A 23875-nucleotide genomic window follows, 5' to 3' on the forward strand; every position below is an offset into this window, starting at 1 on the left:
CCTAAGCAGACAAATCCATACATACTAGCAACTACATACCAGGTGATCATGATTAGCTAATCGGAGCATGTATGCCCGACCTTTATGCGCTTAGAGTCCCTCCCGCTTACCATACAAGACAAATCACATACCTCAAATTGGAATATATAATCATGAAATATCAAACTGACTTAAGTTTCTTTGTCATCAATGGATAACCAACGTACAGAAACCCACAAATCACAAGCTGCCCTAAAGGGATGACACTTTTCAACAAAATGTTCTTGATACAAATATTTCTCGCATATACTCACCCTTTATTTGGTAAATGGAGACAAAAGATCATTTTGCCAAAGAAGCGCAACGTCTTCTCATGCAAGACAAAGACAATGCAAAACAACATTTGAAAACCATGATAGAGGGACAATTTCTCCCCCATCAATCTGCCCCTCTCCCCAGGCAGACAAGGGAATTCATGTATAAGCTAGACTGTACCTGATCAGAAAGTTCAAGGAGAGGGGTGAAAGGCTAGGGAAGGGCAGGTATGGACACAATATCATATTCCTACTTAGAAACGCATGGCTCCAAGTCAGAGAGGTTGGTAGGATGAGTGAAAATGGTCCAAGAAACCCATGTGCTAGGTTCGGAATTGCATAGAGATATTTCCAGTTCACTGTTTTTCATTGTGGTGTTAGGACAATGGTGGGCAGCTGGCTCTCCTGAGTGCCACCAGAAGGCGTGTCACCACTTGATATCTAGGCTGGTGGAGGTCTGGCTGGTGGTGCTATAGCTCCTGTGCAGCGTCTCCTTTGCCTTGTGGGAGTCACTACCTTCCAACCAGTCCTGGTAAAGCCGCTGCACGTGGGGATTGGTCTCAGGAAGCTGGACGGGAACGCTGGTGTATATTTCCTCCATCTGCTGCAGTAAGGCCCGGTCTGGTTTCCCATCGTCTGTCTGAGCTTGACCTTTTCCATTCAAACAGCCTAGATACCAACAAAAATATAATGTCAATTAACACAGAGAAAAAAAATGTGCAGTTAAAGCAGTGCAGCAGCAGGACAACCAGGGCTTTATTGCAATACAAATGACTAGCGGGCACAGTTAAGCATCTCGAGTCACACCCCCGTTGCGTTATCTTGTTGTAGGGCTCAAACTAGTAAGCCTCAATAGCTACTGAAACATTCTGCTCAAAAGAAGGCTATTATTTTTACTAAAGTTTTTTATTGGTTCTCAAAATTTAACATCCAAAAAACAGCTGTATTCAGAACATTACCCCAATTTACAACATTGTACTTGTGTTTGAGTAGATTCTTGAAGTGTGGTTTCAAGAATGCACTAAGGCATACCAATTGTATACGTGCCTAAATAAACTTCCAGGTGCGTAACACAGGCAGCTGTGGCACGAGGAGGGGGAATTCCACCCAAGGCAAATGGATATCATTGAGATACGGGAGGCTCAGGGGCCCCCTCGTACCATTCTGCAGGGGGACCCATCATGATATGTTACACAACTTTGAGCTTCTGTTTAAGTACATAGTTCGTATACTTCGTAAAACACTGCGCTGCCATTCTGGCTAGATTCAAACTTAACACATCGCCACAATAAATTAAATGGTTCATTGGTCTGCATTACAGTGCTAAAAATGCCTGAATAGGAGCCTGTCCATTCCAAGCCAAGGAGGGCAGCAATCTCTGGACCTTATCCAATAACAGACAGACAGTCAGGTCTATTTTCCAATGTTAACGTTCTTCGGACAGGAGGATACTCAAACCCCAGTTCCGCTATCACAGACATTTCCATTACAGCAGTCGCTGGAGGAGAGACAGACTTGTGGCTGCTATGGTGAACTCCATTACTTTTCTTTCTGAGTGTTTGGTCCTAAAGCCCTATGTGGCAATTATGCAGACAGAAGACCCCTAAAATGATGTCAGTGGGATAATCAACGTCTTAAGTCCACATGTGATCCCCTTTCCACAGTCCGATCAAGATAGTCTAATGTTTTTTCAAGTTCTATTCATTGTTTTATTTACCTTCTTATCAGTTGTCTGTATACCACTTGTGTCAACTAAAGGATAATTTTAAGGTATGAAAATCAGATATAACAGCAACAGTAGGAGACCAAAGCAGCTTACTAAGCTTCCAACTTATAAGTGTTTACCTTTAAGCACTTCCGTGGTATTTTTTAGAGGTTTCCTAATCTTAAAATTCGATGGTTATCAGAGATTATACATTTCAAAACCAAGAAAAAGAATTCATATATTAAAAAAAAAAAAAGAAAATCTTTATTTAAAGTGCTGTGCTGTGATCACGCTGATCTTGTGAATATCCAGGTAGACTGAACTAAAGTACCAGTAGAAAATCTCCACAGCCAAAAGTTATGAGTCAGTAAGTAGAGCTATGTAATACTGTTCCACCAGTGGATATGACAATCTAAGTCCTCTGGCAATGCTTCATGATGTCTGCATATGTTTCAAGCAGAGCACTAGGACCTGCTGTTCTGCGAGAACTGGTGTGCACCTCTAGTCTCACTATGGGGTTACTGATGGTTGGAAGCAGCTGAATTCTAATTCAAGGGTACTGGCCTTTTTTTAACCGTTCATTTGGTGGGTTAGTGGCCTCAGGCCACCTTTCTTAAAATCTGAGTAGACCTCCAAAACTGGGGTCCTTAGTTCTCCCCCTTAGATGTGTGGGTGCTGTGTAACAAGCATATTAAGGTAAGTAATGGCTACAAGGAAGGCTAATTTCCATGAACCTAATTGAAGCAGCTATGAGTAAAGGGGCTCAAAACATGGGAAGATATTGAGATTCCACACCACGCAGTAGGCGTCCAGGGTGCGATAACCCTCTTAAGTCATTTCATGAAGGCCCTAATGTCTGGTACCCTGAACCTCGCATTGTGCTGCCTATTCTGTAGGTAAGCAGCCACAGCAGCAAGTTGTAATTGAAGAGAGGCGTTGGTAAGAAGGTAGTAGCCAGTGTCTTATACCAATGGTGTGAGGGGATTGATATGCTTTAGAAGGCAACAGTGTACAAAACTTTTTCATTTGGCCACGTAGCAGGCCCTGGTAGTAGGCCTGCATGTTTCACAAAGAATGGACATACATTCCTCTAATAATTTGAGTTAATCAACCTCTATGACCGCAGGAGCTTCATCGCAAGATTGAGCTGCTGAGGACTGTGGTGCCGGAGCATTCAGTGGTTTTGTGTGAGAAGGTCCGGCCTGTTGGGGAGCATCTCATGAGGAACTAAAGAGAGTTCCAGGAGAGTGGAGTACCAAGGCTGATGTGCCCATGTTGGGGCTACTAAGATGAGGGTAAGGAATGCCTGCCTCAACTTGCGAACTACAAATGGTATGAGCCATAGCGGCAGAAAAGCGTAGGAAAATATCCCTGACCAATTCATCCATTGTGCATTGCCCCTGGACCACGGGTGTAATTACCTGGTGGAGACGTTTGGGCATTTTGTGTTTTCTGTGGTGGCAAACAGTTCTATGTGAGGGAACCCGCACCGCCAGAAGTAAATGAGTAGGGTCTGGGAGTGGAGTTCCCACTCGTGGACTTGTGGATACCCCCTGATGAGGAGGTCGGCCAAGTAGTTGTCCAGATCCGGAATGAACTGCATGACCACTGCCCCTTCTGATGTATCGCCCACCTCCACATGCTCTGGGCTAGAGCAGACAGCTGGGGAGCGTGCGTTCCCCCTTCATTTTGTAGGTAAAACAGGACTGTTGTTTTGTCCGTGTGGATTAAAAAGACCTTGTTGTGAATAAATGGAAGGAATGCCTGTAAAGCCAACTGAATAGCTAGCAATTCTCGGTGGTTGATGATTATGGCCCTAGGGCACAGGTGACCACAGGGCCTGTATTGTGTGATGCTGCAGATGTGCTCCCCATCCTGTGAGCGAAGTGTCCGTGGTTATCGTCTCCTACAGAACTGGGTCTAGAAAGAGTCCTTTGCAACAGGCTGTTGATATTCCATCACTGCAAAGAGCGATGTGTACGGCCCCAAATGAACACTAGATCCTCCCATAGACCCTCTACCTGAGACGACTATAATGCTATAAGGGACGCATGTGTAATCTTGCATGAAAAACTATTGCAAAGTAGGATGCCATCAAGCCTAACAAGCACATTACTCTTCTGGCCGTTACCCGACCCTCTGGCTGAAAAAAAGAGGTAGCTGTTTTTGGAAAGCAGTGACACTGGCCAGGCTTGGATATGAATTCCCCACCACTGAGTATAAGGTAGGAACCCAAGGAAGGGTTGTACTTGGAGGGGCTGAATGTGAAATTTTGAAAAACGTTGCATGAAGCCTAGCTTGTGAGAAAGGTCTATAGTTGTTTGCATGTCTGCTAGACAATGCTTCTGCATGGCACTCTTAATCAGCCACACGAGCTACAAGAACATCGTAAGTGTGGGCATCTCACAAAAAGTTACGGACTGGTCTCACACACCACCTGGTGTCATGCTTCATCATTGACCAGTCCTCGCCCTCCAAAACCTTCGTTTGATGGAGGGCGGGCATACACTTGACGACAAGGATGCACTTCTAAGTGACTAAGTGGGGGCCCGTGTATATGTGAGTGAGGTTAAAACTCATTATAGTAGTCAGCGGCGTTTTTAATGTGAAATGAAAACTATATGATATTAAAATGAGAAAGTGACGGTAATTGGGGTGGTTAGTGTCCCCTACAGTCTAGTGAATGGTCGACATGTTTCTGCCTAAGCGGCCCGATTGGGTCCATGGCATTCATCAGAACCTAGAAATGAGAAAAGGGGCTCCGTTCTTACAAAATATTGGTAAGATGTTACCACTGTGTGAGTATGGCGTTGGTCACACTTCACTGCTAAATAGCTGCTTCCAAAGGTGAAGCCTAAAATGTAAATATGGGAAATAGTGGTTAATGTAACTCGCTGGGTCATTTGTACCTGTAGGGAAAAAAAGAAGAAAGAAAGACAATGCATGCATTGATTTCTAAGCGTGAAAAAATGGTGTGTACGTGACTTTGTGGCACTCTGATTGTGTACACTTTTGTGAAACTTTGAAGATGGTGGCAGGCGGCGCTGCTACCAGTCTTACCCTAGTTAAATGGACAACTTGTCCCATGGGGGAAGGGGCAGAGGGAATCCACAGTTTTTGTCTCCTCTGTAAAAGAAAACATAGAAAAACCACACTCTTCATAAAAGCGTTTATGTTTTGAGAGAAATCTCCCAAACTGAACAAGGTAGTGATCCATTCAATCCTCATTGGGTCAGTGGGCGTACACACATGTAAACATAATCACACACTCCCTGGTCTTTCAGTTCAGGCACACTCTTACTATGACATGTGATGGATGCGTCCCGAATCCTATACGTCCGCTCCCGGTCCTCCAGAATGTAGAAATGGCAGGGAGCGGGCGTAGTCTATATAGGTGGATCGTGGTGCTTAATTGAAGTAATTAGCGAAAAGCGTTGACAGGTGCGCGTTTCCCGGTGTCCCGGAGTATCACCGCCTGGAGTAAAGATGTCGGTTGTAGGCGTGTGTAGTTATTGAAGATACGGGCCTTATTCGTGGAAAGGCGAGTGGGCGTTTGCAGCAGAGGGTCGGTGTCGACAAGCCCAAACAAGCGAGGGTGTGCCAGGGGGAGGTTTCATTGGTTGCGAAGTGTGTGGCCTCCTAATGCCTGGTCTCATTGGTTGCAGCGAGGCACGGGGAGGATCCAAATGACGGGATGCTGTGCATTGGCATAAGAACCGGGGCTGTTGTTGGTGCCTTCTGGAGCGTGTGTGGTGATAGCGTTATGAAGCGAGCTTTGCGTACGTAGCTTGCCCTGGTTCGAAGGGGGAGGTGTCATTGGTTGCGAAGTGTGTGGACTTCTAACGCCTTACGTTGGCATGGGGACGAGGATTGTAGCGATAACGTGATGAGCGTATGTCCTGAAAAATGCTCCGAACATATGGGGGGAAAACAAAGAAGAAAAGCGGTGCGTACAAGTAGCGGTGAACCGCTTAATAAAGGCAAATCTTTTTGTATATATTCATAAATGTGCACATGCTTACTCAAAACACCGCAACTTTCCTCTGTGCGACTTGTGGTGTCACGGACTACATTTCACTTTTGAGCCGGCTGAAGGATGCGGACGGTGGTGTGGTCACTGTTATTAGTATGGTAAAACGTAGCGATACTACATTTCTAAAGGGTGGCAAAAGGCTGGTCATGCGCGTGCCGAGCGTCTGTGATCTACTAGACACTGCAAGACGATGGTGCGCAGGGAAGATTAAATCGTGATGTATCAAGTGTAGGAAGGACAAAAGAAGATTGTTTGGTGAGGACCAATTTGATGTTGGTGGCAGTAGTATCTATTCTTTTGTGTGTGCGACCAGGCTATGCTTGCCATGTAAGTCTGGGCAGACGTTAGATCATGGTCAAGGGATGATATATATCAAGTTCATTGTTCTTTTTATCGTGTTAGCTGTAGCCAGGGGATGTCATCATTAAGGCCCTTCTCATGGGAACGGAGGCAATACACCCATCGTTGCTCTCTGAAATGTAGTGCTCTGGTGAGGTCAGATTTGCCTTTTTTCATGACCTCAAGGATAGTCCAGCTCAGGTCTGTTTCTGTATGGTTTTTTTCTGAAAAATGTCGAGTCAACTTGGTGTTGGTTTTTTTACATCTGATCGTGCTTCGATGTTCATTGATGCGGGTTCTTATTTTCCTAGTTGTCATTCCCACATACTGGAGCGTGCAAGGGCATGTTAAAAGATACACAACGTTCTCCGTGTTGCAGTTACTGAATGTTCTGAGTTGCCAGGATTTTCCAGTGCCTATGTCTACCTCTTTCGTGTTCTTGGTGAGGTTGCATGAGTTGCACGCACCACAGGCGAAGTGACCTATTACACGTGGTTGGTCCCAGAGTCTAGGTTGCTCATTGTCTTCCTTTGTGGTCATCTGTGCATGCACCAGCTCGTCCCGTAGGTTTCTGTTGCGTTTAAATGCAAATAGGGGGGTTTCCCATTGTTTCCCGGCGCTATTTAGTATATGCCATCTCTTTTTGATGATTTTTTTAATTGAATTGGATGCTGGTGTAAATGTGGTAACACATACTGGTCTATTTGTTTTTACTTGCTCAACATCCTCCAGCAGTGCTTCTCTAGGGTTGTTCCTTGCTCTTTTATTTGCCCTTCTTACCATTTTTCTTGGGTAGTGGCGTTCGATGAGTTTACTCTCGAGGTGTTTTGCCTGTTCTTTGTAGGTGTCCTTCTCAGAGCAATTTCTCCTTATTCGGAGGAACTGACCAACCGGTAGATTCTGTCTGAGGGCTTTTGGGTGGTAACTTTCGTATAAAAGTAAGCTGTTCCTGTCTGTGGGTTTATTGTGGACCTTGGTTGTTATCCCCCCATTGGCAAGTGTAATATCCAAGTCCAGAAAAACAGCGTGATCTTTGTTGATGTTGTGTGTGAACTTGAGATGTCTGTCTTGTGAGTTGACCCAGTGAACGAAAGCTGTTGCATCCTCCTCTGTTCCATTCCATACAATAAGTACATCGTCTATGTACCGTTTCCAAATTCTGAGGTGATTCAGAAACGGGTTCACCGAATTGTTAATGAAGTCATCCTCAAATTGTTGGACGTACAAACAGGCCATACTGGGGGCAAAGGTGCTCCCCATCGAAGTTCCTGTTATCTGGTGGTAGATGAACTGTTCGTACTGAAAGAAATTTTCCGTCAGGGCCAACTCTGCACACTCCATGACGAAGTGTTGGGGGGTGATGAAATCCCATTCTCTTCGTAGGATGATGTTCTCTACGACTTCCAGTGTTCGTTGTTGGGGTATACTTGTGTACAGGGCTTCGATGTCCATGGTTATAAGCCAGTCGTTAGTGGGATCTTCCTCCAGATCTCTTAGGAGGCAGAGGACATCTTAAGTGTCCCTTAGATAGAAGGCACCAACAACAGCCCCGGTTCCTATGCCAACGCACAGCATCCCGTCATTTGGGTCCTCCCCCTGCCTCGCTGCAACCAATGAGACCAGGCATTAGGAGGCCACACACTTCGCAACCAATGAAACCTCCCCCTGGCACACCCTCGCTTGTTTGGGCTTGTCGACACCGACCCTCTGCTGCAAACGCCCACTCGCCTTTCCACGAATAAGGCCCGTATCTTCAATAACTACACACGCCTACAACCGACATCTTTACTCCAGGCGGTGATACTCCGGGACACCGGGAAACGCGCACCTGTCAACGCTTTTCGCTAATTACTTCAATTAAGCACCACGATCCACCTATATAGACGACGCCCGCTCCCTGCCATTTCTACATTCGGGAGGACCGGGAGCGGACGTATAGGATTCGGGACGCATCCATCACATGTCATAGTAAGAGTGTGCCTGAACTGAAAGACCAGGGAGTGTGTGATTATGTTTACATGTGTGTACGCCCACTGACCCAATGAGGATTGAATGGATCACTACCTTGTTCAGTTTGGGAGATTTCTCTCAAAACATAAACGCTTTTATGAAGAGTGTGGTTTTTCTATGTTTTCTTTTACAGAGGAGACAAAAACTGTGGATTCCCTCCGCCCCTTCCCCCATGGGACAAGTTGTCCATTTAACTAGGGTAAGACTGGTAGCAGCGCCGCCTGCCACCATCTTCAAAGTTTCACAAAAGTGTACACAATCAGAGTGCCACAAAGTCACGTACACACCATTTTTTCACGCTTAGAAATCAATGCATGCATTGTCTTTCTTTCTTCTTTTTTTCCATACAGGTACAAATGACCGAGCGAGTTACATTAACCACTATTTCCCATATTTTCATTTTAGGCTTCACCTTTGGAAGCAGCTATTTAGCAGTGAAGTGTGACCAACACCATACTCACACAGTGGTAACATCTTACCAATATTTTGTAAGAACGGAGCCCCTTTTCTCATTTCTAGGTCCTGATGAATGCCATGGACCCAATCGGGCCGCTTAGGCAGAAACATGTCGACCATTCACTAGACGGTAGGGGACACTAACCACCCCATTTACCGTCACTTTCTCATTTTAATATCATATAGTTTTCATTTCACATTAAAAACGCCGCTGACTACTATTATGATTTTTAACCTCACTCACATATACACGGGCCCCCACTTAGTCACTTAGAAGTGCATCCTTGTCGTCAAGTGTATGCCCGCCCTCCATCAAACAAAGGTTTTGGAGGGCGAGGACTGGTCAATGATGAAGCATGACACCAGGTGGTGTGTGAGACCAGTCCGCAACTTTTTGTGAGATGCCCACACTTACGACGTTCTTGTAACTCGTTTGGGTTATCACACTAGGAGCAGCTCTTTTGTGGTAAACATTTAGTACTGGAGGCTGCTAGCTCCTAGAACCCCACGCCTCTTGTTCCCTCCTCCACACATTCAGTGGAGTATTCTTGTGATTAGACTCTTAATCAGCCAGTCATTGAGGTTAGAGAATATGTGGATGCCTATCTGCCTGAGGTGAGTGGCTACCACAGCTAGACACTTGGTGAAGACTCTGGAGGCTCTTGTGAACCCGAAATGCAGCACCTTGAACTTATAATGTTGTGCACTCATCATGAACTGCAGGAATCTTCTATTGCTGGAGTGGATGGGAATATGGAAGTAGGTATCCTTCAAGTCATGAAGTCACTTTGCTGCAAAACAGGGGAATGACATCCTGAGGAGTCACCATGGGGAAATGTTCAGACAGGATGCAGTTGATGAGGGGCCAGAGGTAGAGTATAGGCCTGAGAGACCCATCTTTCTTGGTAATGAGAAAGTACAAGGAGTGTACTCAAGGAGTGTACGGCCCCTTCGGCTAGTAGTGTGTGCATCTATTCTTGGAGCAGGCGATGGTGTTCCATGGACAACTTGTGTACTCGTAGGGGGATGTTTGGTGGTGTATGGGCGTGTTCTACACAGCACCCCTCCCGTATGATATCTAGAGCCCGGAGTCGGAGGTAATTGCCTCCCAGTTTGGCAGAAACCCCTACAACCTGACCCTGACATGAGTTAGATGGTCAGGGGCAAGGAGGAGAGCATCACTGTTTTGGGGCATTGGCTCCTTCAGGCTACCCTTTTACCTCTACCCTTGCCATTGCCTCACATACCCTCCTCTACAGTAATCCCATTAAGGGGTCTGCTGCTCTTGTCTAGTGTATGTGGCGGAAGTCACAGGTGTGGCAACTATTTTGGCTGCACCATGGTACTGTGGGTTGCGACAGGAGCCATGGGGGCAGTGGGAGTCTGTAGTGCACCCATGGTATTAACTGTATCAGCGTTGGACGAAAAGATGCTTACCGTCGAAGGCATTTAACTATGCATCGCAGCAGAGAAAGAGACCAGAATTAATGCCGCGAGCAGCCATATCTGCGGCAACCACACTGGATGATGGTATTGGAGATCATTTACCCCTCTGCAACCAACTTGTGCCCCCGCTTCGGTATAGCTCTGGGAGATGCTGGATAAGATCCTCCATCCGCTCCCAATGGGCATGATAGTACTGGGAGGGTAGGCCCACAGAGTTGGTGATGCACCATTGTGTAGAAGATTGCGCTGCCACATGCTTGCCAGCAACATCTATTTTTTGCTTTAATGGTCAGAAGGGGGTGCATCCCCTATGGTCTGGAAATCAGCTCTCTTCCTGGCTGAATGGACCACTAGAGAATTAGGGGGAAACTGTCCTCTGATGTGAGGGGGGGGAGGGTCTGAGGGAGCAGCCTTAAACTTTTTATCAACTTGAGGGGTGATGACTCCAGCTTTTACAAGCTCTTAGAAGATATTCCCAGCAGGTTTGAGCATGGTCTTCAACATGGACGAGTACTGGAGGGACCTCTCTGTGGAGGAGAGGGGTTCTAGCAGAAAATCATCCTCCTCAGCCTGAAGACAAAGCTCAATCTTATGGAAATAAGTTGCCTTGTGAAGAAACATTTGGTAGGAGGTTGTATTGTCAGGGGAGAGAGAGAGTTTGGCGGGGTATAAATCCGGGTCGGTGTCTGCTGCGGGATTGACTTGATAATCATCCGAAGGGTCAGGCACTACATGCCACGAGCAGATGCCTACAGAGTAGGTAACCTAATCTGTTCCATGGCATGTGTGGCTGGAGATACACATGCTCTGCACAGACTATAAAGGAGTCCCTCATAAGGAGGGGTGGCTAACCTGTGGGAGTTGCAGTAGTTTGAAAAAGGATACACAACACAGCCTGACCTACACTGGCTTGTTGGTGTGCTAAAACCTCCACACAGTAGTATTTGGCAAATGTGTGTGGTGTAGACCATATAGCTGCCGTACAAATGTCAGCTATGGGAATATTTCAGAGAAACGCCACAGTGGCTACCTTTTTACAAGTGAAATGTGATATGGGAGTAACAGGCAAAGGTCTTTCGTCTTAATGTAGCAAGTTTGAATACATTTAACTATCCATCTGGCTATGCATGATTTGGATATTGGGTTGCCATTATGAGGTGGAGAAAAGGCTACAAAGAGTCGCTTTGTTTTCCTGAAAGTTTCAGTTCTATCTATGTAGAACAAGAGTGCTATTTTTACATCTAGGGTATGAAGAGCTGATTCTGCAACTGGGTGAGGGAAAGAAATGGGAGCTTAATGGATTGATTGAGGTGAAATTGCAAGACTACCTTAGGTAGGAATTTAGGATTGGTACGAAGAACCAGCTTGTCTTTATGTATTTTGAAGAATAGTTCTTCTAAAATGAAAGTCTGCATCTCACGAACACGTCTAAGTGAAGTAATGGCAACTAAAAATGCCACTTTCCATGAAAGGAATTGAAGGGGGCATGAGTGAAGAAGCTCAAAAGGGTGACCCATGAGTCTATTCAGAATAGTATTAAGGTTCCAAGAGGTCATTAGAGGAACCCAAGGCGGAATAACTCATTTGAGTCCATCCATGAAAGCCTCAATGACTGGAATTTTGAACAGTGAGAGATGCTCTCTAGTTTGGAGATCAGCAGCTGTTGCAGAGAGTGGTAAACATATGGAAGTGTAGGCTAAATTTGTCTTTTGCAAATGAAGTAGGTAGCAGATAATGTCTTGTACCATGGCTTTTATAGGATCAATTTGTTTAGACTGGCAGTAACAAACAAAATGTTTCCATTTTGCAGCATAACTGGCTCTAGTTGTGGGTCTGCATGCTTCTTCGAGAATGTCCATACATTCTGGTGGTAAGTTAAGGTAGCCAAAATATATGCCCTCAGGAGCCAAATTGCTAGGTTGAGCGTTTTGAGGCCTGGGTGTCTGATTTGTCCTTGACTCTGAGTTAGACGGTCCGGCCTGTTGGGGAGCTTCTCATGTGGAACTACTGAGCGAACTGCTAGTGTTGTGAACCAGAGCTGAGGCGTTCAAGTCGGAGCTACAAGGGTCATGGTGAAAGAAGTTTGCCTGAGTTTCCGAACTAAAAATGCAATGAGGGGGAGCAGTGGAGAAATGGAGGCAAATAACCCTGACCAACTCATCCATAGTGCATTGCCTTTGGATAGTGAGTGTGGGTATCTGGAGGCGAAGTTTGGGCATTTTGCGTTTTATGGTGTGGCGAAAAGGTCGAGCTGAGGAAATCCACACCTTTGAAAGTAGGGAAGGAGGATTTGTGGGAAAAGTTCCCACTCGTGGGTCGTTGCTGCATCCTGCTGAGGAAGTCTGCAAAATTGTTGCCTGTCCCCAGCATATATTCCGCCAACAGGTGAATGCTGTGGTGAAGAGCCCAGTTCCATATGGTCTGATTTTGTAGATATTACTTGGCTGTCATATTGTCCGTTTGGACTAGGACAACCTTCTGGGACAGGTGAGGAAGAAAAGCTTTCAGCAGGGGTGGTGCCTCCATTAAGGTATTGGGGCTTATATTTTGGCCCTCCTGGGCCACCAATTAAATGTGAGTTGAGCTGACTACTAGAGCAGTGTTTTCTACAGATTCTGCTGCAGCAGGCCGGTTGCAGTATCAAGGCCTGAGGTGAGTCCTGACTCCTGGAGAAGCCAGTGCAAGCCTGAAGGTGTAAGGCTTCACAATATTATTGACAGACTGACATCGTTAGAGTTGGGACCCATGTGCGCATGTCGGGTTGGACTGCTGCCTCTCTCTGGCCAGCCCGAAAAACACACAATAGACAGCTCTGAGTCTCTCTACCTGCACGTACTGGAACAGAGGGTGACTCATAGCCGCAGCCTTCCGGGCTCAGTAATGAGCATTGATATTGTCTGCCCCAGCCAATTTATGTGCCTCTGTAACAGCAGGGGCAGCGTTTGGATTGGCTTAGAGACGCGGCACAGTACGGGATGGGAAGAGGTTCTCTTTCCTTTTCCTGCAGCACGAAGAGACAGGCCGCATGCGCTGATCGGAATAAAAAGAGCTGCTTTGTGCTTCTTTTCACACAGGTAAATTAGTGGTTTAACTTTGCAGGAAATTAAACAAACAACGGGTGAAGTAACAGTGACTCCTTCTAGCTTACACATGACAACATTTAAGTATATAAAATAATTTTACTCACTCAAGTTCTGGCCTGGGAGAAGTTCCTCTCGAAATCGGACGTTTCACAAAAGTAGAATCAAATGCAACACTTGAAACAACTATGACTAAAAAAATAATGTTATTTTGAATCCAAGATGAGCGTGCGCAGAGCCAGGAACACACCCACTCTCAGCCACATCCGTGATAAAGAATGGATACAACTTGCTTTTCGTCTCAATTTCCACTATCAGAAAGGTGCTGCGCTTTATTTAATTGAATGTATTCACTGGTCTGGGCTCTTCATTAAAAGTAATGGTACAGCGAAGAATGGAGGTGCATGCCGGCAGTGGGCCCTTTTGTTTAGAATCTTCAGTAAATCATTGTCAAAGGCTACTCCGTTCTGCATTTGAGCCAGCATAAGAGATTGAGCATTTTTGGGAAATTTCTATCCATGTTGTTCCAAGCTTTCGCACAAGAAACTTTTAATACCCTGACAATTCTTGCCTTAATTTACTCAGCAAATTAAGGCAAGAATTGTCAGGTTATTAAAAGTTACCAGAACGAAATTACGGAACAACATGGATGGAAATTTGCTCCTTGAAACAGGTGATTAAGTCGGCAGCGCTACATTAGGTGCACTTCTTAAACTATTGCCTTCTGCTTCACGTAGGAGCCTTCTAAATGGTCTCCAAGATAGAATTTCCTTTCGGCTGCCATTTACCATGAATCATAATGCATGCTGCATTAGCCCCCTCATCTAGAGCGGGCTGGCTGTACTATGCATCGGGTGTTTCCCCGAGAGGCAGGAAGGGTTGGGGGCCGATTTTGTAGCAGTGCAGTAGTTTTAAAAGCATTGCAGAGTTCATTGTATATCCAACAGTTTTTGGCAACCATAAAAGTGCAAAGATAATTCTGGTGATTAATGTACCTGCTGGAGAGAGATCGGGGTTTTGACTAGTAGCAGTGTTGACTCCTCTACGGTACCGCAGAGGTTTAATATGCCTGCTGCAAAGAAAGTATACCGTGCAGATCATAGAACAGTATTTTATTTGCAATGCTCAGTGTGTTATTGCTTTTGTCACCGAGATCCTTTTTTTTTTTACTGTGCATAAGTTACAGACCTAATCTAGCACAGTGAGCTATGAACTGCCATCAAAGAGCTGCAAGCAAACTGCATGGTACAGGTTAGAAAGTTATGCGTTTTTCCCAGTCTTTGATTATCCTAATTTTGCTAAAAAGGGTTTGTTTTGTAGAAAACGTTATTTGTAAATTCAACCCTAACCACTGTGTCACGTTCTGAATCCTGGGTTTATGCTTCCACAGAAAAAGCACTCTTAAAAAATGCCTACCAATATGGATGACATGTGAATCTTGCACCATGTAGTCTCCCCTTGAATGAATTAATGAATGAACAATTTGTCGAGCGCTGGAATCACCCTCTGAGGGGTATCTCTGCGCTGACAACGGAGGAAACAGAGGATAGTGGGCGGCTCGTTATTAAAAAAATTCAGTTTTCAATAGTTTCCTGAATTCGAGACGATTAGGGCACTTGCATAAGGAAAAGAATGGGGGAGGGGGGTTCCCTGTCATTAATTGTTTTATGGACCAAGCATCAGATTTTAAACTAGATTCTGTCACGGATGGGGAGCCAGTGAAGGCATTTCAGAAACAGCAAAGATGCTTATATGGGAGGCATATTAAGAGTCAGCCGCGCTGCCGAATTCTGGACTAATTGCAACCTGTTTAACACAGCCTCGTTAGCAGCTCCCAGAAGTGCACTGCAGTAGTCAAGTCGACTGACTACCAGAGCTTGGATCAGGGTCTTACGAACAGATAAGGGGAGAAGGTAGAACACTCTCCGAAGGAGTTTCAGCATGTAAAAACAGGAGCCTGAAATGGCAGCCTCTTAGTTTTTCATAGATAAAGAGAGGCCCAGATACACTCCCAGATTTTTTGCTTTGGTTGTAGGGGCGGGGGCAGGGCCTAATTCTGTCGGGCACCAATCAGGGTGCCACAGAATTTGTGCTTTGCCGAACAGAAGAACTTCAGTTTTATCGACATTCAACTCAAGAAAATTCTTTGTCATCCAGTGAGAGATAGCTTGCATACCGTCTGCAAAGAACTGTTTTGTCGCCATCATATTATCATCAAACAAAAAAAGAAGTTGTGTGTCATCCGCATTTGAAAAGGGAACAAAGCCATGGTCTCTGATAATATTTGCAAGGGGAGGCCACATATATGTTAAAAAGGGTAGGACTGAGGCACGAGTCCTGAGGAACCCCCTTCGTCAGGGATTTAGTTCCAGAATGAAAGGGACCCAGATTAATGGTTTTGCGTGCGCTGCTCTAAAAAGCTGGAAAGCCATTGAAGAGCGGGCCCTACCACACCAATTTCCGTCAGTCTTTGCAGTAGACTATGATGAACTACAGTATCAAAAGCTGCTGACAAATCCAGCAGCAAGTTGATATGTCCCTCCAAAAGTTTGCTCATGAGCAGAAGAAGAGAAATAGGACGATAGTTCGATAACTCTGCCGGAGGCACGTTAATCTTTATGTATATAACAGGAAGAGGAAGTGTGGAGATTGATGTTTGGCATCCCAAAGACCTTGTACTCTCATGTCTTGTAGATGGGCACCCCTACCCGTGTTTGATGTACCTGTGGTGAGAGTGATGTGAGGAACAGGGTCCAGAAAAGGCAACACTTTAACAGGTTGTTGGTGTTCCACCATTGCACAGAATGGTGAGCCTGACTGTATCAACTCTGATGGAGCCCACTGGTGAGCTAGACACTGCTGTAGAGGGCTCACGTGTATTGGCTGAAGGTGAGACTTGAGGATATGTGAAGTAAGCACAGGTGAGCACGTCGTGGAGAATCAAGTATATTTATTTGATAGAGAGAAGAGAGCTTGAACAACCACTCCAGTCGGATCTCAGAGAAAATCTGCCAACCGTCAGGAGTGGAACACAGAGTGAGAGAACACACATAACATTCCACAATAACATGTGAAGGTGAATACTATGAACACTACACACCTTCCCCCTTTTGAAAAAAGAAAAAAAACAAAAAAATAAGATTACAAAGTAAGCTTCTTTTGAATAACAATCAAAATCTAACAAAATCGTTCATTTTAACAGGTAGTTTTCTAATGTGTGAACTCATCCTTGGAATACACATTTCTTTGTTCTGAGCAGGTATACATTCTACAGGAATAACATTGTGGTTCACAATGGGAACAGTACTTGGTTCCACAACAGCATCCGAAATCAGGGTTGATTTTACATTGGTATCACAAGCACCAAGATCATAAGTATTAGAAGATGGAAGAAAAACATCAGGTTCAGAATCAAAACAACCAAGAGTGTCTAGAAAATTTTGAAAATCCTCCGTTTCATTAATAATCTCAGCATCTTTTTGTGGAGGAACAATTGGTTTACTAGCTAGATCATTAGACCTGTACATAGATACCCGTCTAAAATTCCAAATTTTCCCACCTTGTACTCTGACAGCTTTACTAAATACTTCGGTTACTTTGACAGGATCAGACCATTTAGACCATCTCTTGTCCGGACCACCGAATTTAACACGTACAAGGTCACCCACTCTAATTTTGCAGTTCAACGGACGGTTTTGCAAATATTCCTTCGCATTTTGTCTTGATATTTCTGAACACGTTCTCTGACTAGGGAACAATACAAAATTGGGTCGTGAATATCGTTTGTTTTCAACCACCAAGGCATGAGCTTCGAACTTGGTTTCCTTCCTCTTAACATTTCAAACGGGGAACAGCCAGTAACTGAGTTAGGGGATGTGCGAAATGTAAGTAAGGTGGCTCGAAGAGCTTTCCTCCAGTCAATGCTACTCTTGATAGCAAGCTGTATGGATTCTTTTACAACCCTATTGACACGTTCAACTTGACCATTGGCCATAGGATTATAATTAGATACTCTCTTGTGGACAATACCACATTTATTTAAAAACATCTCTAGTTCTTTACTTATGAATTGTGGACCACTGTCAGAATCGAGTTCAACGAGAAGACCTTCACGGCTGAAGATATTATCTAAGAATTCTACAACTTGATTTTGTCCACGACTTTGACTTCTGGCCACTTTGAAAAATAGTCTACTAGCACTAGAGCAAATACATGTTTGGCAGAGGGAAGGTATAAAGGACCAATTATGTCAATACCCAGTTTTCTCCATGGTCCTTGCGAATATTCGATGGGAGAAATATCTACAGATAAAGGTTTGACTGACTTGTCACTCCTAGAACATTGCACACATTCTCTAACCCATCTGTCCACCATGCTATCAATACAGGGCCACCAGTAGAATTCCCTCAAGCGTCGCTTAGTGCAAGACATGCCCAAATGTCCTTCATGGGACAAATTAATCAATTGTTCCCTGATCTTTTGAGGAGGAACAATTTTGTCACCTCTGGTTACAAATCCATGTAAAAACATAAGTTCATCTTTGATTTTAAAGAACGAACCAATTTCCCCACACAACTTCCTCTCTTCAGGCCAGCCATCTTGTAAGTATTTTACAACACTATTCAGAACGTCATCTTCCGACATGGCCTTTGCCCAAATTTCCTCAGAGATGGCTTCCGAATTTATACCATAATTAACATCTTCTATAGTATAGGCTATATCACACTCCCCTGTGTCCTTATCAAGGTTTGGGACATCAGGCAATGGTAGCCAAGACATGCAATCAGCATGTACATTCATGCGGCCAGGAATGTATACAACAGAGCATTGGTACTCTTGCAGTTTGGCAGCTAATCTCGCTAGACGAGCTGTAAGAGTTCTGCCGCCTCCAGCTGCTAACATATTGATTAAGGGTTTGTGATCTGTCCTTAGTTGAAATTTCGTGCCCCACAAAAATTGTCTGAAGTGCCAAGTGCAAGCTAGTAATTCCCTCTCAATCGTGGAATACTTATATTCCGCACCACGCAGAGATCTGGAAGCATAAGACACTATGTACTCTTCTCCAAAATTCTTTTGCATAAGCACAGCACCTACACCAGTGCTGCTAACACCCACTGCTACAATGCATTCTCCTCCGATAGTAAAAAATCTCAAAAAAGGAGCAGAGCTGATTTCCTTTTTTAGTGCTTCAAAAGCTAATTTTTGCTCTTCACCCCAGACAAATTTAGCATTTTTTTAAAAATAACATACGTAAAGGAAATACTTTTGAAGAATAATTTTTTACGAATTTGCTATAAAACTCAGTTAGACCTAAAAATGAAAACAACTGCTCTTTAGTGGTAGGTGCTGGCGCCTTGGAAATGCTAATTACATGGTCTAACTTCGGTTTGATGCCCTCACTGGATATTTCATGGCCTAGATATTCAACGCTATTCTTCCTGAATTTACATTTTGAAAATTTGAGTGTTAAGCCTTTCCTTTGTATGCTGTTCAAGACCTTTTTTAAGTTAAAGTCATGCTCCTCAAGATCTTTCCCAAAAATCAAAATATCGTCTTGGAAGGCAATTGCACCGAAGCAGCCGTCCAAAACTTCCTTCATAAGTCTCTGAAAAACTGAGGCAGCACTAGCTAACCCGAATGGCATCTGTAAATATTGAAACATGCCTTCCGGTGTAACAAATGCTGTTAAGCATTTAGATTCCTCATGTAACATAATTTGGTGGTATGCACTAGCTAGATCCACCGTAGAAAACACGCAGGCACCAGACAGAGTTGAAATCAATTTGTGTATGTTAGGTAAGGGGTGTCTATCAATCCAGATCGCTTTATTCAAACTGCGGAGATCAACACACAAACGAAGATCCCCATTGCTTTTGAGGGAAAGAACCACTGGAGAAACCCATGGGGAAGATTCTATAGGTTCAATAATGTTCCGAGTAACCAGGTCTGCTAGCATGTCTTTCAATTTGTTACGATATGCTAAAGGTACGTTGCAAATTTTATGTCCGACAGGAACTGCAGAGTCTTTGAGGATAATTTTATGTTTGAAATCTACATATTTCCCAAGTGTATCATTAAACACCCTAGGAAACATGTTTTTGATATTTGACACAAATGCCTCATCGTCTGTGGAAACGCTATACACAGGCGGTGAAGCATTGGGATCCAACTTTATACCCAACTCTTATTGGTGTGGCCATCCTAGTATTGATACTCCTTTGGAAGCTACATACACTTTACCTTTAGTTTTGTTTCCTTTGAAATCCAAATCTGCCCATATAAATCTCTTCAAATCAATTTTGTGCCCAGAGTAGCTACCAGGTCTAATATCAGGGGGTAATAATTCCCTGGTATCCCACAATTCTTCGAATACATCCTTGCCACTGATAGAATACCAGGCACAAGAATCAATCATCAATGTCACTTCTTTCCCATCGATCAATATTATACCAGATGGAAAACCTTTATAATTATTCTCGCAGACACAAGAAATACAATTGAATTCATTAAATTCTGCAGAAATGTCATCCTCTTCACAAGTAACACAGTTAACTTTCTGAAAAGACCTGCACATTTTCCCGAAGTGTCCTGCTTTCTTGCATTTAATACAAATTTTAGTCCATGCAGGACACCCTTTGTAGTTTCCTACATGATCAAAACTGCCACATCTGTAGCAGATTACAGGATTTCTCCTATTACTAAATTTATTGTCTTTAAATCCAGAGTCTTTCCTATTGACAAATGGTAGGCTCTTAGACTTGAATTGATTCTTTACTAATGATACCTCTGATACGGAGTCTTGTATTTTCACATTGTGGTGCTGATTACGATCCTGGAAAAACCGGGTACGAACCGTCGGTCGGAGCGTTTTCTCCGTCCGACTCGTACCCGGTTGTAAAACTTTACAAACATGGAAGTACGATTCGCACGGAAACACCATTTCCGTACGAATCGTAAAAAACACCGACCGACGAAAATATACATACGAATGTGATCCGGGAATGCTGCGACGTGACGTCGGGACGCTTACAGGCAGCGTTTCACGACCCAGGAAGTACGATTCGAACCGACAGCAGTCCGGACGGCAATATTTTCACGGCACCCAAAAAGTGCCGGAAAAGCGAAGTACGGCGCGAAACGACCAGATTAGGGGGCACGGTACGCGCCGTACCCCCCCCAGCCCCCGTATGTACGCGGTGACCCCCCCCAGCCCCCGTATGTACGTGGCGACCCCCCCCAGCCCCGGTATGTACGCGGCGACCCCCCCCAGCCCCGGTATGTACGCGGCGAACACTCCGTGTATGTACACCCGTGTACGTGTCGTACCCCCGTGTATGTACACCCGTGTACGTTCGAGTCGTACCCCCACCCGTGTATGTACATACACGGGTGGGGGTACGACTCGAATGTACACGGGTGTACATACACGGGGGTACGACACGTACACGGGTGTACATACACGGGGGTTCGCCGCGTACATACGGGGGCTGGGGGGGGTCGGCGCGTACATACGGGGGCTGGGGGGGGGTCGGCGCGTATGTGGGCACATGTCTCCATGGTTGCTATGGGAGTTCGGTGCGGACGGTGTTTTTTCCATACGGTTGTGACTTCGGACGCACGGGATGGATCGTACTTGCGCGGTCAGACTTCACTTTTCACGTTTGTACGGTAAATCGTCCGGGGAAGTGTCGGACACTTTTTCCGACCCGAGGACGTGTGGGGAATAATTCCCAATGCGATTCGTATGGACTTTTTCCCATGCGAATAGTACTTGGCAGTTTGTACGGCACTTGTACGATTCGTACGGTAAAAAGACCGGATACGAGTCGTACGGGGAATTTTTTTACAGGATCGTAATCGTCACCTTAGTGTTTGAGGTTGACCTCTGATTTCGCTGACAAACTTTTCAGACTGTTCAATACCTATGGCAATGTTAACTACGGCACTTAATGACGATTCAGTGCCTAACCATAACCTTTCCTGTATCTTTTTACTCTTGGTTTTCATCATTATTTGGTCTCTTAGTACTTGTTCATAGTTAATGGTATCAAATGCACAAGAACCGGCTAGAGACGTAAGGCAGATACATAGTTCTCGATAGACTCATCTCCCCTCTGAGCACGAGAATAAAATTTGAATCTCTCCATTACTACATTTATTTTCTTCCCAAATCTAATACTCATTTTTTTGACAGCAACTTCAAATACATTTACTCCTTCTGTACTCTCAAGGGGGGATAAGTTGTCAAATTCTTTAATGCCTTGACCATCTAAGCAATGTCTCAAGAGATCCAGTTTCCTTTTGGTGGAGCAGCCATCCTCCTCTAAGACCTCCACGTAAGCTAGGAACATGGGATACCATAAATCCCATCCTCGTCGCCAAAGTGAAGTAAGCACAGGTGAGCACGTCGTGGAGAATCAAGTATATTTAATTGATAGAGAGAAGACAGCTTGAACAACCACTCCAATCGGATGTCAGAGAAGATCTGCCAACCGTCAGGAGTGGAACACAGAGTGAGAGAACACACATAACATTTCACAATAACATGTGAAGGTGAATAATATGAACACTACACAATGGATAGTAAACCCTAGCTTGTGAAGTAGGTCCACTGTCAACTGAGCGTGCTGTTGGCATGGTTTGTGAGAGCTGGCCTTGATGAGCCAATCATCCAGGTATGTAAATATACGGATATTTCGTCTTCGCAGATGTACTGCGACCACTGCCCAGAATTTTGTGAAAACCCGAGGTACGGTAGTCACCCCAAACGAAAGTACTTTGAATTGGTAGTGCTTGCCTACTATACCAAATCTGAGGCACTTGCAGTGAACAGGGTGTAATGGTATGTGAAAGTGGGCGTCCTTTAGGTCTACTGCTGCCATAAAGTCGCCATGCTGGAGAAGTTGAATACCATCCTGTACAGTGACTATATGGAAGTGTTCAAATAGGATGTAGTTGTTTAGAGGTCTGAGATCTAAGAATGGCCTAAGCGATCAGTCGTTTTTGTGGATCAGCAAGATTAGACATTATACCCCTTGTTGTTGAAGCTGGACAGGTTCTATGGCCCCTTCGAGAAGAAGGGCCTGGACTTCTTTTTGGAGAAGTGTTAGATGTTCCAGTGATAAACTGTGAGAACACAGTGGAATGTTGGGGAGTGTGGTAATGAGCTCCAGACAATAGCCAGGCTGGATGGCACCCATTTGTCTGTGGTGATGGAAACCCAGACCAGGTCGAACTGTAGCCTGCCCCTGACATGTGTTGTGGTGAAGTTTGGGTAGTCACTGCTTTGCAGTGGGTGTTGCTCTGCATGCGGAAGCATCCCTGTCCCTTCCCTTGGGAGCAAGACCTCTGACCTTGTGGTCAGAGACTCTGCTCTCCACCCAGCAGCTCCGCTGTTGTGCCGCTCACGCTGCCCCTACACATATCTGTATGGTAGGTGTTCGAGGCCCTCCTCCACTCGCAGGCTCCTGCCTGCGCCTCGTCCCTGATGATCCAATGGGAGAGCCTTGCTCTTCTGCTGGTCCGTTGTTGGCTGTCTTGTGTTTGTGCCCATTTTTCTGTCTTTTGTCTGTCTTTTTTGTTATTTGTGTTTAAAATGTTTTCATTGTTCCTGTGCCCTTGTTTGTGCCCTCCGTGCCTGGTTTTGCCGCTCTTTTTCCAGCTGCTGCTGCCCCCGCAGCCCCTCCCCCGTACCGGTTCCCACACCCGCCTCCCAGCTGCGCTTCCTTACCCCCTTCCCTGTTTAATGGCGGCAAGCCCATCTGTAAAGACAGGGGTCCCCTGATACTAATGTGAAGTACACCTAGGCAGGGAAATGCATACTGTGAAATTCCTAGGGCTACTTCAACAACAATTCTAGAACATGATTATATGAATAATAATAGTGACACTAGGAATAGAAAAATACCAAATTGTTTATTACGAAACAATTTTAGGCCATCCTTACTTTTCTTTGTAATTTTCGTGACTAGCCCCAGTTTCTTAGACCATCCTTCCCTATCATTGTAAACTTTGTGTTATACCTTTCTTTATGTGCTGTCTCAGTATCCGGTGCATTATGTTCCATTGCTATTCTCGGGTTGTCCCGCGGTCGTTACACATTCTAAGATGGCCGCCGTTGATTACTAGATCCCTGTATGAGTTTTGCCATACACCATCACGTGCATGACAACCGTTTACTCATGTGACCGCTGTCACCTGTTTAAAAATGCCTCGTTCGCCGTAGCAGGTTTCCGGTCCTTGTAATCCAGTCTTTCCAACCGTCGCGGTTAGACTGACTTCTGAGCTGCCCGCCTGGATCCATCTCATTAAAGATAAGAGACGCTGCTAGTCAGCCTTTCCGAATAACCTGTTACCTTTTGCTCCATATAGTTTGTTTATCACTCTATAGCTTGATACATGTAGGCAGTCCATTTTTGTGGGTTTGGGAAAAACTTTATCGGCATACTTCTGCTATTTCCAACGCCGTCCAACATGTCGCTATCATCAGTATCTTATTCGTTTTGTGTCCATC

At 44.9% G+C, this 23875-nt stretch overlaps 1 protein-coding gene across 6 annotated transcripts in view; it reads right to left on the bottom strand.

Annotated features, from left to right (window-relative positions):
* Nucleotides 1-275: 275 nt before the first annotated feature.
* NARF (nuclear prelamin A recognition factor) overlaps nt 276-23875 on the bottom strand; it is a 331765-nt gene continuing 308165 nt past the window's right edge. For all 6 annotated transcript variants that reach the window (XM_085616853.1, XM_085616850.1, XM_085616852.1 and 3 more), the window contains one exon: nt 276-962. In XM_085616853.1, coding sequence (XP_085472979.1) covers nt 721-962 — 242 coding nt within the window. In that variant the 3' untranslated portion in view covers nt 276-720. The remainder of the gene's footprint in view (nt 963-23875) is intronic.

This window comes from Triturus cristatus, chromosome 7, assembly GCF_964204655.1.
Source record: "Triturus cristatus chromosome 7, aTriCri1.1, whole genome shotgun sequence".
Taxonomy (NCBI): domain Eukaryota; kingdom Metazoa; phylum Chordata; class Amphibia; order Caudata; family Salamandridae; genus Triturus; species Triturus cristatus.